This window comes from Salmo salar, chromosome 24 (assembly GCF_965601325.2).
Source record: "Salmo salar chromosome 24, fSalSal1, whole genome shotgun sequence".
NCBI lineage: Eukaryota > Metazoa > Chordata > Actinopteri > Salmoniformes > Salmonidae > Salmo > Salmo salar.
Window position 1 is genome coordinate 25123103 of NC_138314.1, and position 17848 is coordinate 25140950.

Consider the following 17848-nt stretch of genomic DNA (forward strand, 5'->3'; position numbering starts at 1 on the left):
ATTTACCGGAAGGTTTCCGACCCTTTGCAACCCTAGTCCTTCCTAACTCAGTTACCATAGAGGAACCACGAGGCCAATGGTAACTTTAAAACAGTTACAGAGTTTAATGGCTGTGATGGGGAAAAAACTGAGGATGGATCAACATTGTAGTTACTCCACAATACTAACCTAAATGACAGAGTGAAAAGAAGGAAGCCTATACAGAATCAAAAATATTCCAAAATGTGCATCCTGTTTGCAATAAGGCACTAAAGTAATACTGCAAAAAATGTGACAAAGCAATTCTCTCTGTCTTGAATACAAAGTGTTATGTTTGGGGCAAATCCATTACATCATATTACTGAGTACCACTCTCCATATTTTCAAGCATAGTGGTGGCTGCATCATATTATGGCTATGCTTGTAATCATTAAGGACTGGGGAGTTTTTCAGGATAAAAAAAGAAACGGAATGGAGCTAAGCACAGACAAAATCCTAGAGGAAAACCTGGTTGTCTGGTTTCCACCAGACACTGGGAGATTAATTTACCTTTCAGCTGGACAATAACCTAAAACACAAGGCCAACTCTACACTGGAGTACCAAGAAGACAGTGAATATTACTGAGTGGCCGAGTTAGTTTTCACTTAAATCTGCTTGAAAACCAATGGCAATGCTCGAAAATGGTTGTCTAGCGAATAGCCTTGGGCGGGATACCGTATACCGGGGTATTTGGAAAAAGCCACGGCATGGTTTTCCAATACTGTCAACTATTTATTTGAAGTATTTCAACCCCCCAAAATATTTCTAGCTACTTTGTAAGTTAATAACTGTTGTCACCTTGTGCAATACGTTAGGTCATAAAGCAGATTGCGTTCTTAATTTCACCTGTCAGATTTTTACATTATGCTTACCGTAATTCCCCAGAACATTTGAGCCAGTCACGTGTTTTTGTAAATAGCACAATGGGAGAAAGTGGTTCTATATAAGTGTTCTATATCTATCGGAGAGTCTCTTTTGTGCAGAGCACATGAGGTGAAGAAATTACACTTGTATGCAATTCACTACTAAATGTGTGCCATCAGATATCTTAACGGCTTTCTGCAAGGAGTCAGAGCTCTGGATGAGTTATCGCTTCAGCTGCAATTTCTTCCCTCTGTGCTTCCTACTAGCATTTTTTTCTCCTCCTCTCTTCTCCCCGTACACATGCTGCTCTTCATTCAGAAAAGCATGCATCACAACATTGTTCATTTGCACAGTTTCTCTCGTTCTCTTGTAAATGTCCACAGTCACTGAAAATTGGGGGTAGAAGCTGTTAAGGAGCTGTTAAGGAGCCTTTTGGACCTAGACTTGGCACTCCGGTACTGCTTACCGTGTGGTAGTAGAGAGAACAGTCTATGACTAGGGTGCTGGTTACAGTAAATGGAAAGGGAGGGTGTGAGTAAGAGCCGGAAGAGGTGACATTAATTGGAGAGAGAGGGAGGGGTTGTCCATACTTTTCACACTCTGCTTTGACCACCAGAAGACTGAAAGACAACTGAGAACTTATCAGCTGAAAATAACAGTATGCCAGTGGAAGGGAGGACAATAGCATGTGGCCCAACTGTGGTTGGTGACTACTATGATTTCCCATTGTAGTCAATTCAATTACTGATTTGGTAACATCATTTTGAGTTTTAATCACTTAATAATTCATATCAGAATTGATATCAGTAAAAACTCTAACTAATGGATAGGTCTACCTTTTACTTGTTAGTTCTGTGAACTTTCATTATCCTCCATCACGAGGGAGAGAAATGAGAAAATATCTTAAAGGAATGTTGGTTTTTGTTAACGGAATTTCAAGGTTCAAGGCAATGTTTCTTAAACGTACAGAAGGCAGAACAAATTATCCATCAAAACTATGAAATAACACATGGAAATATGTAGTAACCAAAAAATTGATTAACAAATCAAAATATATTTTATATTTGAGATTCTTCAAAGCAGCCACCTTTTGCCTTGATGATATTTTTTTTATTTAAACTTTATTTAACTAGGCAAGTCAGTTAAGAACAAATTCTTATTTCACGGCCTACCAAAAGGCAAAAGGCCTCCTGCAGGGATGAAGTCTGGATAAAAAAAATGAAATACAAATATAAGACAAAAGATACATTACGACAAGAGAGACACTACGTAAAGAGAGACCTAAGACGACAACAACATGGCAGCAACACATGACAACAACATTGTAGCAACACAACATGACAGCAGCACAACATGGTAGCAGCACAAAACATGGTACAAACATTATTGGAAACAGACAACAGCACAAAGGGCAAGAAGGTAGAGACAACAATACATCATGTGAAGCTGCCATAACTGTCATTAAGTGTGTCCATGATTGAGTCTTTGAATGAAGAGTTGGAGATAAAATGGTCCAGTTAAGACTTTTTCTGCTAGACCCATTTTCAATCTATTTGACAAGAAATCAAAGCCTTTGTGTATTCCTAATATTTAGAATGGAAAGTAATTGAATAATGTATTTATACCTTAATTTTTCCAAAATATAGAATCTTAGCTTTCATTTGACACCCAATTCGACATGCTCTTATGAACTTCACATGTTGGTGCTCATGGGTCATTTTACATGGAAATGACCTATACCATCAGTTAATTGATATAGATGTTAACTTGCCTTCTCTCCCTGTGCTTTCTCCTGACAGAGGTCAGGAGCAACACATCCGCTATGAGCACATCTACTTACCTGAGCCCAACAACCAATCAGAGGTGGAGTATGCTGAGATAAAGCGTCCCCGCCTGGACCTTGGGGCGGAGTCTCTCATGAGGCACTCAGCCCACCGCCCACAACTTCCTCTGGGAGGGGCTGAGGACATGTCAAAGGTCAGTATTGATTACTTGACAGAAGGATCTCAAAGGCCAAAGTCGATGAAATCTCTTGAAGGACTTTCATTTTGAATTTTTTGTTTGAGTTCTGAAATCCAACAGCTGGGTAATGCTGGCATGTCAAAGGTCACTGTTGGATTACGGACTAAAATTACTCCTGCTTTGATGTTTGTTTGGTTCAAAGTAGGGCTGACCCCAATTAGTCGACTGGTCAATTGTTTGGTCGTTAGGCGGTTGGTCGACCAAGATTGTTTTAGTCAAGCAGTAACAAATATATATATACAGTACCAGTCAAAGGTTTGGACACTTACTCATTCAATGGTTTTTCTTTATTATTACTATTTTCTACATTGTAGAATAATAGTGAAGACATCAAAACTATGAAATAACACATGGAAAAATGTAGTAACCAAGAAATTGTTAAACCAATCAAAATATATTTTATATTTGAGATCCTTCGAAGTAGCCACCCTTTGCCTTGATGACAGCTTTGCACACTTTTGGCATTCTCTCAACCAGCTTCACCTGGAATGCTTTTCCAACAGTCTTGAAGAAGTTCCCACATATGCTGCGCACTTGTTGGCTGCTTTTCCTTCATTCTGCTGTCCAACTCATCCCAAACCATCTCATTTGGGTTGAGGTCAGGTGTTTGTGGAGGCCAGGTTATCCGATGACATTAGGTTTATGCAGTTTTACTATACGATACATTTTTTAAAAAGCCGCGTTTGACACGATTACCTAGACATACTGACCAGCTCCAATAGACAGATGCGTGCTATGTGGTAGACCATTCCAAACTCATCTCTCGGCATGTCCAGCCCACTCATTATCTCAGCCAATCATGGCTAGTGGGAAGGTTGCTCACGTTTTTTGTGGCTAAACCAACTAGGCTTGTAATTTACCAATTTTATTTGTATTTACAGATGGCATACAAGTTTGATATTAAGGCACATGAAAGTTCACATGCTTGAGAATGCAATTTGATAAAAAAAAATGTTTTTTACGTTCAAACAGCTCTCCAGTGAAGTCGTGACTTGCGACATATGCCTAGTTTCCTGAATCAGATCACAATTGCTTGACAACAGCTCTGCACGGCAAGAAGTATGAATGCCCTGACTTCTGCTGAGGCCATATCACCGTAAATGCTGCATGACCAATGCAGACATTGGATTGACCCTGCGCCCAGATGCACAATGCACTTCCCTCACCAGAATGCGCTCTCTCCCGTCAATTTGTGCACATTCATTGTTTCATAACTTCATTGTGAATTGTTTGCATTTGATTGTTAGTGTATATCAATTCCCCATTACATATATCATCAGTAGTACATTTACTGTTAATTCCTATACTTTATAATATACAATGTTTGTTACTTTGTTTATGGTAATTTCTTTTAATGCATTCAATATTATTGTTCTAGTCTTCCCATTCTCATTGTCCGAGTGGACACGTTGTTTGCAGAGTGCACAACTTATGCTACACTTGTGAGAAACAGGTTTTTGTTTATTTCATTCCATTTACGAGTTTTGTCAACTTAGTCATTCTTTTGTTTGGAGCGCTCCTATCAATGTTGAGTAAGGACACACACGCATAGAAGTAGTCCTATATGCTACCTGGCCTGCGCGCAGACGTAGGCATATAAATGCGCCCATTTGGGGATCTGTGAGTATTTCTGATTGGCTTAATGCACCACCACTAATGACCTGTGGAGCTTCTCAAAGTAATGTTTTCTTCACCTCAAACAGCAAGGAGACAAAATCTGTTTTCACGTTCATTGAGAATTACAATAGTTCTTCAATGTATTTGAAAAATCTTTCCAGCTGTCTCCCTTTCGATACCCACTCAGCGTGAAAGGGAAAAATGTCATGCTCTGATCCAATGCAAATGTCATACAATAGGCCTACCTGATTACTTCATATTAGTGTTTGACTTTGAATGAAATAGTTTCCGGTGCTCATTTTGGGTGTTGGTACTGTTTATATTTAGGTACAGGAGCTCCACAATACTTTTGATCTTATATTCTATTAGAGGAACAGGAGCTCAAGTAGTAGAACATTTGATCTGCCGGTACTCAAGTTAATAGTTGATATAATGTTTCAAGTTCGTTGCAGACAGGCCATGTGTAGCCAATGTGATTTATAGGATATTTTTTTTATCAGCATATTTTCTACCTGCAGGCTGCAATATTTTTAATTGTTGGCTTTATGTAAGCTATTTTTACGTAGTAGCCAATATACAGTGGCAAGAAAAAGTATGTGAACCCTTTGGAAATACCTGGATTTCTGTATGAATTGGACATAACATTTGATCTTCATCTAGGTCACAACAGTAGACAAACACAGTCTTCTTAAACTAATAGCACACCAACAATTATACAGTTGAAGTCGGAAGAAAATACGCCTTCTAGAGTGGTCCAGTCAGTCCTGACCTCAACCCGATTGAGTTGCTGTAGCATGACCTCAAGAGAGTGGTTCACACCAGACATCCCAAGAATATTGTGTAACTGAAACAGTTTTGTAAAGAGGAATGGTCCAAAATTCCTCCTGACCGCTGTGCAGGTCTGATCCGCAACTACAGAAAACGTTTGGTCGAGGTTATTGCTGTCAAAGCAGGATCAACCAGTTATTAAATCCAAGGGTTCACATACTTTTCCCACCCTGCACTGTGAATGTTTACACAGTGTGTTCAATAAAGACATGAAAACATACAGTTGAAGTCGGAAGTTTACAAACACCTTAGCCAAATACATTTAAACTCAGTTTTTCACAATTCCTGACATTTAATCCTTTTAAAAGTTCCCTGTCTTTTGTCAGTTAGGATCACCACTTTATTTTAAGAATGTGAAATGTCAGAATAATAGTAGAGAGAATGATTTATTTCAGCTTTCATTTCTTTCATCACATTCCCAGTGGGTCAGAAGTTTACATACACTCAATTAGTATTTGGTAGCATTGCCTTTCAATTGTTTAACTTGGGTGAAACGTTTCGGGTAGCCTTCCACAAGCTTCCCACAATAAGTTGGGTGAATTTTGGCCCATTCCTACTGACAGAGCTGGTGTAACTGAGTCAGGTTTGTAGGCCTCCTTGCTTGCACACACTTTTTCAGTTCTGCCCACAAATGTTCTATAGGATTGAGGTCAGGGCTTTGTGATGGCCACACCAATACCTTGACTTTGTTGTCCTTAAGCCATTTTGCTACAACTTTGGAAGTATGCTTGGGGTCATTGTCCACTTGGAAGACCCATTTGCGACCAAGCTTTAACTTCCTGACTGATGTCTTGAGATGTTGCTTCAATATATCCACATAATTTTCTTTCCTCATAATGCCATCTATTTTGTGAAGTGCACCAATCCCTCCTGCAGCAAAGCACCCCCACAACATGATGCTGTCCTTCACGGTTGGGATGTTGTTCTTCGGCTTGCAAGCCTCCCCCTTTTTCCTCCAAACATAATGATGGTCATTATGGCCAAAGAGTTCTATTTTTGTTTCATCAGACCAGAGGACATTTCTCCAAAAAGTACGATCTTTGTCCCCATGTGCAGTTGCAAACCGTAGCCTGGCTTTTTTATGGCGGTTTTGGAGCAGTGGCTTCTTCCTTGCTGAGCGGCCTTTCAGGTTATGTCGATATAGGGCTCGTTTTACTGTGGATATAGATACTTTTGTACCGGTTTCCTCCAGCATCTTCACAAGGTCCTTTGCTGTTGTTCAGGGATTGATTTACAATTTTCACACCAAAGTGCGTTCATCTCTAGGAGACCGAACGCGTCTCCTTCCTGAGCGGTATGACGGCTGCGTGGTCCCGTAGTGTTTATACTTGCGTACTATTATTTGTACAGATGAACGTACCTTCAGGCATTTGGAAATTGATCCCAAGGATGAATAAGACTTGTGGAGGTCTACAAATTATTTTTCTGATGTCTTGGCTGATTTATTTTGATTTTCCCATGATGTCAAGCAAAGAGGCACTGAGTTTGAAGGTAGGCCTTGAAATACATCCACAGGTACACCTCCAATTGACTCAAATGATGCCAATTAGCCTGTGAGAAGCTTCTAAAGCCATGGCATTATTTTCTGGAATTTTCCAAGCTGTTTAAAGACAGTCTTCTTGGTGTATGTATACTTCTGACACACTGGAATTGTGATACAGTGAATTATAAGTGAAATAATCTGTCTGTAAACAATTGTTGGACACATTACTTGTTTTGCACAACGTAGATGTCCTAACCGACTTGCCAAAACTATAGTTTGCAAACAAGAAATTTGTGGAGTGGTTGAAAAACAAGTTTTAATGATTCCAACCTAAGTGTTTGTAAACGTCCGACTTCAATTGTCAGTATTCCGACCGTTTGCTATGAGACTTGATATTGAGCTCAGGTGCATCCAGTTTCCATTGATCATCCTTGTTTATACGGTCCCACAGTTGACAGTGCATGTCAGATCAAAAACCAAGCCATGAGGTCGAAGGAATTGTCCGTAGAGCTCCGAGGCACAGATCTGGGGAAGGGTACCAACAAATTTCTGCATTATTGAAGGTCCCCAAGAACACAGTGGCCAACGTCATTCTTAAATGGAAAAGTTTGGAACCACCAAGACTCTTCCTAGAGCTGGCTGCCCGGCCAAACAGAGAAATTGGGGGAGAAGCGCCTTGGCAGGAGATGACCAAGAACCTGATGGTCACTCTGACATAGCTCAAGAGTTTCTCTGTGGCAATGGGAGAACCTTTCAGAAGGACAACCATCTCTTCAGCACTCCACCAATCAGGCCTTTATGGTAGAGTGGCCAGACGGAAGCCACTCCTCAGTAAAAGGCACATGACAGCCCTCTTGGAGTTTGCCAAAAGGCACCTAAAGGACTCAGACCATGAGGAACAAGATTCTCTGGTCTAATGAATCCAAGATTGAACTCTTTGACCTGAATGCCAAGCATGACGTCTGGAGGAAACCTGGCACCATTCCTACGTTGAAGCAGGGTGGTGGCAGCATCATATTGTGGGGATGTTTTTCAGCGGCAGGGACTGGGAGACTCGTCAGGATCGAGGGAAAGATGAACAGAGCAAAGTTCAGAGAGATCCTTAATGAAAACCTGCTACAGAGTGTTCAGAACCTCAGACTAGGGCGATGGTTCACCTTCCAACTTGACAACGACCCTAAGCACACAGCCAAGACAATGCAGGAGGGGGTTCAGTAAAAGTCTCAATGTCCTTGAGAGCCCAGCCAGAGCCCGGACTTGAACCCGATTTAACATGTCTGGAGAGACCTGAAAATAGCTGTTCAGCGACACTCCCCATCCAACCTGACAGAACTTGAGAGGATCTGCAGAGAAGAATGTGAGAAACTCCCCAAATACAGCTGTGCCAAGCTTGTGGCATCATACCCAAAAAGACTCGAGGCTGTAATCTCTGCCAAAGGTGCTTCAACAGTGAAGGGTCTGAATACTTATGTATATGTCATATTTCCGTTTGAAAATGTTCAGAAATTAGCTAAACAAATCTGAAAACCTGTTTTTGCTTTCTCATTATGGGTCATGGTGTGTATATTGATGATGGGGGGGACAATTTAATACATTTTTGAATAAGGCTGTACTGTAACAAAATGTGTAAAAAGTAAAAGGGTCTGATTACTTTCTGAATGCAGTATATGCCATTTAGCAGACACTTTCATCCAAAGCGACTTAGTCATGCGTGCATACAATTTACGTATGGGTAGTCCCGGGAATCAAATCCACTACCCAGGTGTTACAAGCACCATGCTCTACCAACTAAGCTACAAAGGCCCCTGGTGGTGGTATACACAGCAGCTAGTGAATATGTCCTCTTCATCAAGGGATGAGTTCAGTCAGGAGTGAGGCAGATTGCATTTCACTTGTAGAGGTCCTACCCTATTCCACCATCAGTCATTAACTGTGCTCTGCTTTAACTGCACTGGGGCTGTGGCATGTAAAGTGGCAATCGCAGATGTGTGGAATGTTGGCTAGCGCTGAGAATGTGTCCCGTGATCGGGGCTGGTGCAGTCAGTGTGTGTTTCTTTCTACAGGGTCTTTTTCTAGGTCAGAGCCTCAGGGGAAGGTTGTTCTGCTCCATTCTCCTCTCACCTGTCATCAACACAGACGATGACACCCTACTAGTACCGTTTCTTTACTCATCAGCAAGTTCTGGCACCTGGAAGGAATGATTGTTCCCACTCACGCTACCATCTGGCGTCAGTGGGAGTTGTTCGTCATTTACATAGCACTCAGGGAACAAGGGTGCTACACCCACACTTGCTGTCTCTGTTTAAGTAGCTACGTCCTGTTTATCTTCTACAGGTCAAATGTTAGCATAAGTATTTTTGCCCATTTTCTTAATCTTTTCCAGATGACTCATAATTTAGTCCATTTTTGAATAAGGGGCAAAAGAGTGGCTGTTCCTCAGTGGTGAATATCACCTTTCTCTGCTATGGCCTGCTTGTGGGGACAGCAGTGTGTTTTTTCTGCTTGAGATCCTGCAGAGTGGCAGCATCTTCCCCTAGGGCAGCCAGGGTATTATTAGACACCGCCATCACAATGTGATCCTTGGACTGGGAGAAGGATGATGAGGGGGATTGACCTGAATGCTGTTGTCCTCAACAAGAGCCCCAGGATCAGTGGAAGCAAAATAGCCCCATAACATCAGAGATCCACCACTGTATTTTTTGTGGTTCTTTTCTGCTTATGTATCCTTATTTCGACGCCAAACCCAGCACTGGTATGCATGGCCAAAGAGCTCTATTTGATCAATATTGCGTAGAAACTATTTTAGAATACTACTGATGAGCGAAATGTAGAATGTTTGTATGCATTGAAGTGTGATTTATGTGTCGTACACACACGGGTAGGAGACGGGTAGAATCATTTAAATACCAGTTCTCAGCCTCAGTGCTTGTGCACGACCTTGGCTATTTACATTTTGAACGTCCCCTGATTAGCCATATATGGTTACCCCATATGTGGGTAATATACAACGCCTTACCATGAAATACAATTGCGCAACCAAAAAAAAGCTATGAAAATATACTATTCCGATGCTGAAATAGAGGTGCTATTGTCAGATTGAATACAACCAGAAGGTTTTATTTGGCTCACTCAGTTGTGCTTTGACCAGTAAAAATAAAAACACAGCCACAAAGAAAGGACCATTAGGACAGTTGAAGTTGCTTTAGCAATGGTAAATATACTTCAAATGAGTAAACAACACTCACCAATAAGCCATCTGTCCTCAACAGCTCCCTCCTGTAGGCGTGTAGGCCAACATTGCTGTTCTGCAGAATGAACGAGTTGTGCGTTCCACCTGGCCACCCTGCCACCACATTCAACAGCGTCTTTTGGGCATCACATAAACTGTCACCTTCACATTCAGAGTGGAAGCCTTTTTTGTTCACATAGTTGAACTTGTTTTGGGATGGGGCTTTGTGGGTGCCGTTTATTGCTTCGTTCGTATTTGGGATTCCATTGATGGCAAAGAATCCCCTCTTGACTTAAACATGTTGTGCGATGGTGTATGGAAATGGTATGTTACAGTTCGTTTGGCTGATGATTGCATCCAAAACATTGTCTCATCGAGGGCTGTGAGATGCTGATTGGCAAGCTCCTGCTGAAATGTGCTTGTTGCCAAACCTGAGGGATTATAGCACTTGGATGTGCACCGGAATGACACGTATTTGCTTTTTTAAAGTAGGTATGAAATCCTCGCAAAATTCCTATAAGATTGGCTCATCAGATATCGTTCCCCAAAAAACTATCTGTACTTTCTGCAAAGAATGCCGCTCTCTGCGAAATGCAGCTGTGCCAACTCTTCCAACAGAACAAGATCAGCCATCTCTTATTCGATTTCCCATTATCTCAGTCTTTTATACTTTTTCAACAATGGTTTTATTTTCACACATGCCTCTAATTAAACAAATCATTGTATGCTATATTAATTATCGTAACAAATGCACTGATGTGGTTAAATTATATGATATCGGCTGTCAAGATATGTTGCATGAATTCACAATTGTAATACAATGAAATTGAAAAATGATTTTTTTTGTCACAATATCACACATTTTCAACATATATTTTCCCAATTCCAAGCTTGACAAGCAGTTCCCTTATTCCACCACGTGATAATGTGTGTACACATGGTCATGGCTATGCGTAAGTTCATGCACACTCTCAAGCAAACGTTCCTATTGTTAAATCTCACACTGTGTGTGGAAATGATCCCACGCATGGTTTACGCACAGATTTGTGCCTACGCATGATTGATAAATGAGGCTCCTGGAGTTTGCTATACAGCATTGCCACTTGGATTGTAGCTGGTGCTGTGGTTGGATGACATGAAAAGAAAGCTCTTTAGCCAAAAACCTGGTTGCCTCTGCCAGGAGGCTGAACCTGGCCACGAGTGGTTCTTACAGCAAGACAATTACCACAAGCACATATCAAAATCCGCAAAGAAATGGTTAATTGACCACAAAATTTAAAATAATTCAATGACCATCAGTCTTTGGACTTAAAATCCATTGAAAACCTGTGGTTTGAATTGAAGATGGCAGTCCGTAAGTGCAGACGAAGGATATTGAGGTTCTGGAAGGATTCTGTATGGAGGAATGGTCTAAGATCCCTCACAATGTGTTCTCCAATCTCATAAAACATTTGAGGAAATTGCTCAGTGCCGTTATCCTCGCAAGGTGAAGTATTAAGGAGCTAGACAGGACTTTGTGCAAACTGGAAGCCACATCCTGAGGCCACATTTATTGTAGCTGGAGATTTTAACAAAGCAAATGTGAGGAAAACGCTACCGAAGTTCTATCAACACATTGACTGTAATATTCGTGCTACTAAAACACTCGATCACTGCTACTCTCCCTTCCGGAATGCCTGTAAGGCCCTCCCCTGTCCTCCCTTCGTCAAATCAGATCACGTCTCGATTTTGCGCCTCCCTTCCTATAGGCAGAAACTCAAACAGGAAGTACCTGTGCTAAGGTCTATTCCAAGCTGGTCTGACCAATCAGATTTTTTTGATCACGTGGACTGGGATATGTTCCGGTTAGCCTCTGAGAATAACATAGACCTATACACAGACACAGTGACTGAGTTCATCAGGAAGTGTATGGGCGAAGTTGTTCCCACTGTGACTATTAAAACCTACTTAAACGATAAACCTTGTATAGATGGCAGCATTTGCGCAAAACTGAAAGCGTGAACCACCGCATTTAACCATAGCAAGGTGAGTGAGAATATGGTTGAATGCAAACAGTGTAGTTATTCCCTCCATAAGGCAATCAAACAGGAAAAACGTCACTACAGAGACAAAGTGGAGTCGCAATTCAACCGCTCAGACATGTGACGTGGCAGGGTCTACAGGAAATCACGGATTACAAAGGGAAAAACATCCACGTCGTGGACACTGACATCTTACTTCCGGACAAGCTAAACACCTTTGCCCGCTTTGAGGATATCACAGTGCCACCGACGCGGCCTGCTCCCAAGGACTGTGGGCTCTCATTCGCAGAAGCCGGCGTGAGTAAGACATTTAAGCGTGTTAACCCTCGCAAGGTTGCCGGGCCAGACAGCATCCTTAGCCACGTCCTCAGAGCATGTGCAGACCAGCGAGCTGGAGTGTTTACGGACATGTTCATTCTCTCCCTATCCCAGTCTGCTGTCCCCACTTGCGTCAAGATGTCCACCATTGTTCCTGTACTCATGAAAGCAAAGGTAACTGAACTCAATGACTATTGCCCTTTAGCACTCACTTCTGTCATCATGAAGTGCTTTGAGAGGCTAATCAAGGATCATATCACCTCTACCTTACCTGACACCCTAGACCCACTTCAATTTGCATACCGCCCCAATATATCCACAGAGAATGCAATCGCCATCACACTGCACACTGCCCTATCCCATCTGGACAAGAGGAATACCTATGTAAGAATGCTGTTCTTTGACTATAGTTCAGTTTTCAACATCATAGTACCCTCAAAGCTCATCATTAAGGTTTGGGTCCTGAGTCTGAACCCCGCCCTGTGCAACTGGGTCCTGGACTTCCTGACGGGCTGCCCCCAGGTGGTGAAGGTAGGAAACAACACCTCCACTTCGCTGATCCTCAACACAGGGGCCCCACAAGGGTGTGTGCTCAGCCCCCTCATGTACTCCCTGTTCACCTATGACTGCGTGGCAACGCAGACCTCCAATTCAATCATTAAGTTTGCAGACGTCGCAGTAGTAGGCCTGATTACCAACAATGACGAGACAGCCTACAGGGAGGAGGTGAGGGCCCTGGCGGAGTGGTGCCAGGAAAATAACCTCACCGTCAACAAAACAAAAGGAGCTGATCGTGGACTTCAGAAGACAGCAGAGAGAGCACGCCCCTATCCACATCGACAGGACCGCAGTGGAGAAGGTGAAAAGTTTCCTGATCCTCTGCGTACACATCACTGACAATCTGAATTGGTCCACCCACACAAACAGCGTGGTGAAGAAAGTGCAACAGCGCCTCTTCAACCTCAGGAGGCTGAAGAAATTTGGCTTGGGCCCTAAGACCCTCACAAACTTTTACAGATGCACAATTGGGAGCATTCTGTCGGGGTGTATTACTGCCTGATATGGCAACTGCACTGCCCGTAACCCCAGGGCTCTCCAGAGGGTGGTGCGGTCTGCCCAACGCATCACTGGGGCCACACTGCCTGCCCTCCAGGACACCTACGGCACCCAATGTCACAGGAAGGCCTAAAAGATCATCAAGGACATCAACCACCCAAGCCACGGTCTGTTTACCCCGCTACCATCCAGAAGGCAAGGTCAGTACAGGTGCATCAAAGTTGGGACAGAGATACTGAAAATGGCTTCTATCTCAAGGCCATCAGACTGTTAAATAGCCATCACTAGCCGGCTACCTCCCGGTTACTCAACCCTGCAGCTTAGAGGCTGCTGCCCTATATATATATATATATATATATATATATATATGAATGACATGGAATCACTGGTCACTTTAATGTGTACATACTGTACTGCTTTACTCATTTCAATGTATATACTATATTCTATTCTACTGTATTTTAGTCAATGTCACTCTGACATTGCTCGTCCTGATATTTATGTATTTCTTAATTCCATTATTTTACTTTAGATTTGTGTATATTGTTGTGAAATGTTAGATACTACTGCTCTGTTTGAGCTAGGAACACAAGCATTTCGCTACACCTGAAATAACATCTGCTAAATATGTGTTTGACTAAGATTGGATTTGAAAAGTTATTGAAAACAGGGCCACCAATAATTTTGACCCCATCGTTTTATATATATATTTTTAGATTACTTGTTAAACAAAATACATTTTCTGAGCAATTGTATTAGAATAAAATAATTACATTTCCCTGTTTTTTTTTCTTCCCACCGACAATATAGCTCAGTATTTGCATTTATTTTATCCAGTCTTTTTTGTGCATCTTTATCAAGGGTGCTAATAATTCTGGACCTGACTAAGTTCTGACAAATGCAATCACTGTATGGAAAGAATTAGTAAAACAGGAGAGACATAGAAGAGGGATGGGGAATGAAAAAAGAAAAATGGCAAATACAGAGAGCGGCACAGATAAAGGGAAGGGGGAAATGGAGGAGGAAGAGACAGAGGGACATGACAAGGGGGAGCAGACTAGACTATATAATACAAGCAGCCTGTCTAGCAGGGAAATAACTACCTCTCAATAGGTCTGTCGTTGTGTAACGTTATCTCACGAGGACCAATGTACTGCATACTCAGCCACGAGGCCCCTTCTAAAGCACTCTGAACACTAACACCTAGCTTTACAATAACACGCTCAACATCAGTATCAGGAATGTGTAAGAGGTAGTAATCTCAGTGAATTAATTTGCCTGTGAAATTAGTTTTGATTGAACAAGGACAAAGTGATACAAGTACCTATATTGCCTCAGGCCAGTTATACATTCAGCAAATGTATAGTACCATCACTGTTCTCACTGTAGTAGAAAAGTAAAAACTGAAAAACTGTGCTGTACAGATGTATTGTACTGAAGCGAGTTCTTACATACACTCGTGCTCCAAATTAAAATGTTTCCTTGGTAGCACTGGTGCTTCCAACTTAAAAACGATAAAAGCACAACAAAATTTTGAAGCACCAGAAAATAAGATTTGTGAATATAAAATTCCAGTTTGGAGTCCTGTACATACACTGAGTATACAAAACTTTAGGAACACCTTCCTAATATTGAGTTGCACCCCACTTTGCCCTCAGGAACAGCCTCAATTCGTCTGCGCATGGACTCTACAGTACAAGGTGTCGGAAGCGTTCCACAGGGATGCTGGCCCACGTTGACTCCCTTGCTTCCCACAGTTGTCAGGTTGGCTGGATGTCCTTTGGGTGGTGGACCATTCTTGATACACACAGGAAACTGTTGACAATAAAAAAACTCAGCAGCATTGCAGTTCTTGACACTCAAACCGGTGCGCCTGGCACCTACTACCATACCACGTTCAAAGGCACTTAAGTATTTTGTCTTGCCATTCACCCTCTGAATGGCACACATACATAATGTCTCAAGGCTTAAAAATCATTCTTTAACCTGTCTCCTCCCCTTCATCTGCACTGACTGAAGTGGATTTAACAGATGACTTCAATAAGGGATCGTAGCTTTCGCCTGGATTCACCTAGTCACTCTCATGAAAAGAGACAATGTTTTGTACACTCAGTGTACACTTATCTTGCTACTGTGGTATCAGACTTTCTCAACGCTTTGTATAGTAAGCGGTGCTAAACCATAGATACCCTCTGCTGTGTGTTGATATGTAATGGAGTAGACTAGAGGCTGATCCACAGGCTTAGTTCCACGGCAGCATGACAGACCACCACCAAACACAATGACAGCCTTGTTTTCTCTCCTCGGTGAGATATGGAGTGAAGGCCATCTTCTGTCTAAGCCTCTGCTTATTGATCGGCCCTGGGAGGACAGAATAGGAATGAGGTGTGTGTGCGGTCTGTGTGGTTGGAGTTTGGAGGGGGAGGCTACTGAGGGCTGGAAGGTCATTCTTCACATCTCTTGAGCTATGACTTAACCAAATGTCCATGCGTGGCACACACTGCCAACACTGCTCTGGCCTGACTTGTCAGTCTGACAGTGATATATATGCTGTTGTGGAAACTAGGGCTGTTGGGGTGATCGTAATACCACCACACTGGCAGTCATGAGTCATGACCGCAGTCAAATTCCACGTGACCATTGAGTGACGTAATTTCCTCTTATGCACTGTGGTGGATAATTTCTGCATTACCAAATGAGGAGTTACAAACACACCAGTCCGAGTTAACTACATCTTTAATACTTAAGATACTTTTGCAAAAGCACTTGACCTTCAATAATGAACTCGAATGAACCAGGAAGGTTCCAACACAATGGCTACTGAGATATTTTATACCCAAATATCCACCCCCATTTGACATGACAAACCACAGATAGTTAGGAATGGTTCACAAAGAGACTGTTTACTTTAGAGAGGAGTATTTACAGCCAGATAGCATTCGCTATAAATTATCGTTCAGTTTGATCCCTAATGATGAGGTTCTAATTTCGTCCCTGGTACTTCATAGAACAAAAACACCATTTCATCCAATGGCATATATCAATTGTCAACTCTAGATACTCCCATCTCAAGCAAACCCCCTCTTGACCCCACTCCTGGACAGGCTCACTGGGGGAGTGAACCTCTATGCCATATACTATCACAAGATAAGTGCGAGATCTAAGAGAGGACATACAATGTTCCCAGACACTGCCATAAACCTCCCCACAATAAAGAAAAGGATTGTGGAGACAAGTCATTGGTTCCCCATTAATCACGCCATCCCTTCGCATGGTTTAAGAATAGGTAAAGACACATTCACATATGAAAGTCAAGTCTGACCTCTCCCCTCTCTGGGCCCCAAGTTACTGAGCCCCAGCTAAGGGAAACGTGTAACTGAAACATACCAGAGTCCAAAGGACACTTTCTAGTGACAAGTATCTCACATAAGCATATTATACTAATAAAACATCTTAATCATCTATGTTACCCAACTAATTCTGATTCATCCACCACAGCACCATGGACATGCGTTCAGTACACAATCGCTAACGACTGTCAGGTTGCTAATGGCCTGGTACTCAGGGCTCTATTGTCCCTCTAACCATTCTGCATGCAAATGAAATCCAAAATCACAACAAACACAAAACAGGACTGTGCTTTTAAAACTCACCTCACTGTGATTGATCAATTTGAATAGAGGTTCAACAACAGGTTGAATGAAACTGGGTCTAAAATATGGTCCTTGTGGATGTTGTTTCAAAGCCAAACATAACGAAATGGACAATGCTTTCGAAGGTGATTCATTCAAAACACCCATAAGCATATGAGCTTATGCATTCGCAAAGGCCTATATACACCAACATTATGTGGACACCTGCTTGTCGACCATCTCATTCCAAAATCATGGGCATTAGTATGGAGTTGGTCCCCCCTTTGCTGCTATAACAGCCTCCACTCTTCTGGGAAGGCTTTCCACTAGATGTTGTAACATTGCTGCGGGGACTTGCTTCTATTCACCACAAGAGCATTAGTGAGGTCGGGCACTGATGTTGGGTGATTAGCACTGGTTCGCAGTCAGCGTTCCAATTCATCCCGAAGGTGTTCGATGGGGTTGAGGTTAGGTCTCTGCGCAGGCCAGTCAAGTTCTTCCACACCAATCTCAACAAACCATTTCTGTTTGGACCTCGCTTTGTTCACAGGTGCATTGTCATGCTGGAACAGGAAAGGGGCTTCCCCAAACTGTTGCCACAAAGTTAAAAGCACAGAATAGTCTAGAATGTCATTGTATGCTGTAGGATTAAAATGTCCCTTCACTAGAACTAAGGGTCCTAGCCGAACTGTGAAAAACAGCCCCAGACCATTTTTCCTCCTCCACCAAATTTTACAGTTGGCACTATGCATTCGGGCA

At 42.2% G+C, this 17848-nt stretch overlaps 1 protein-coding gene across 12 annotated transcripts in view; it reads left to right on the top strand.

Annotated features, from left to right (window-relative positions):
• Window positions 1-17848, top strand: part of ncor2 (nuclear receptor corepressor 2) — a 198116-nt gene that overhangs the window by 88171 nt on the left and 92097 nt on the right. For all 12 annotated transcript variants that reach the window (XM_082968599.1, XM_045707178.2, XM_045707173.2 and 9 more), the window contains exon 4: window positions 2683-2860. In XM_082968599.1, the coding sequence (XP_082824725.1) occupies window positions 2683-2860 (178 nt within the window). The remainder of the gene's footprint in view (window positions 1-2682; window positions 2861-17848) is intronic.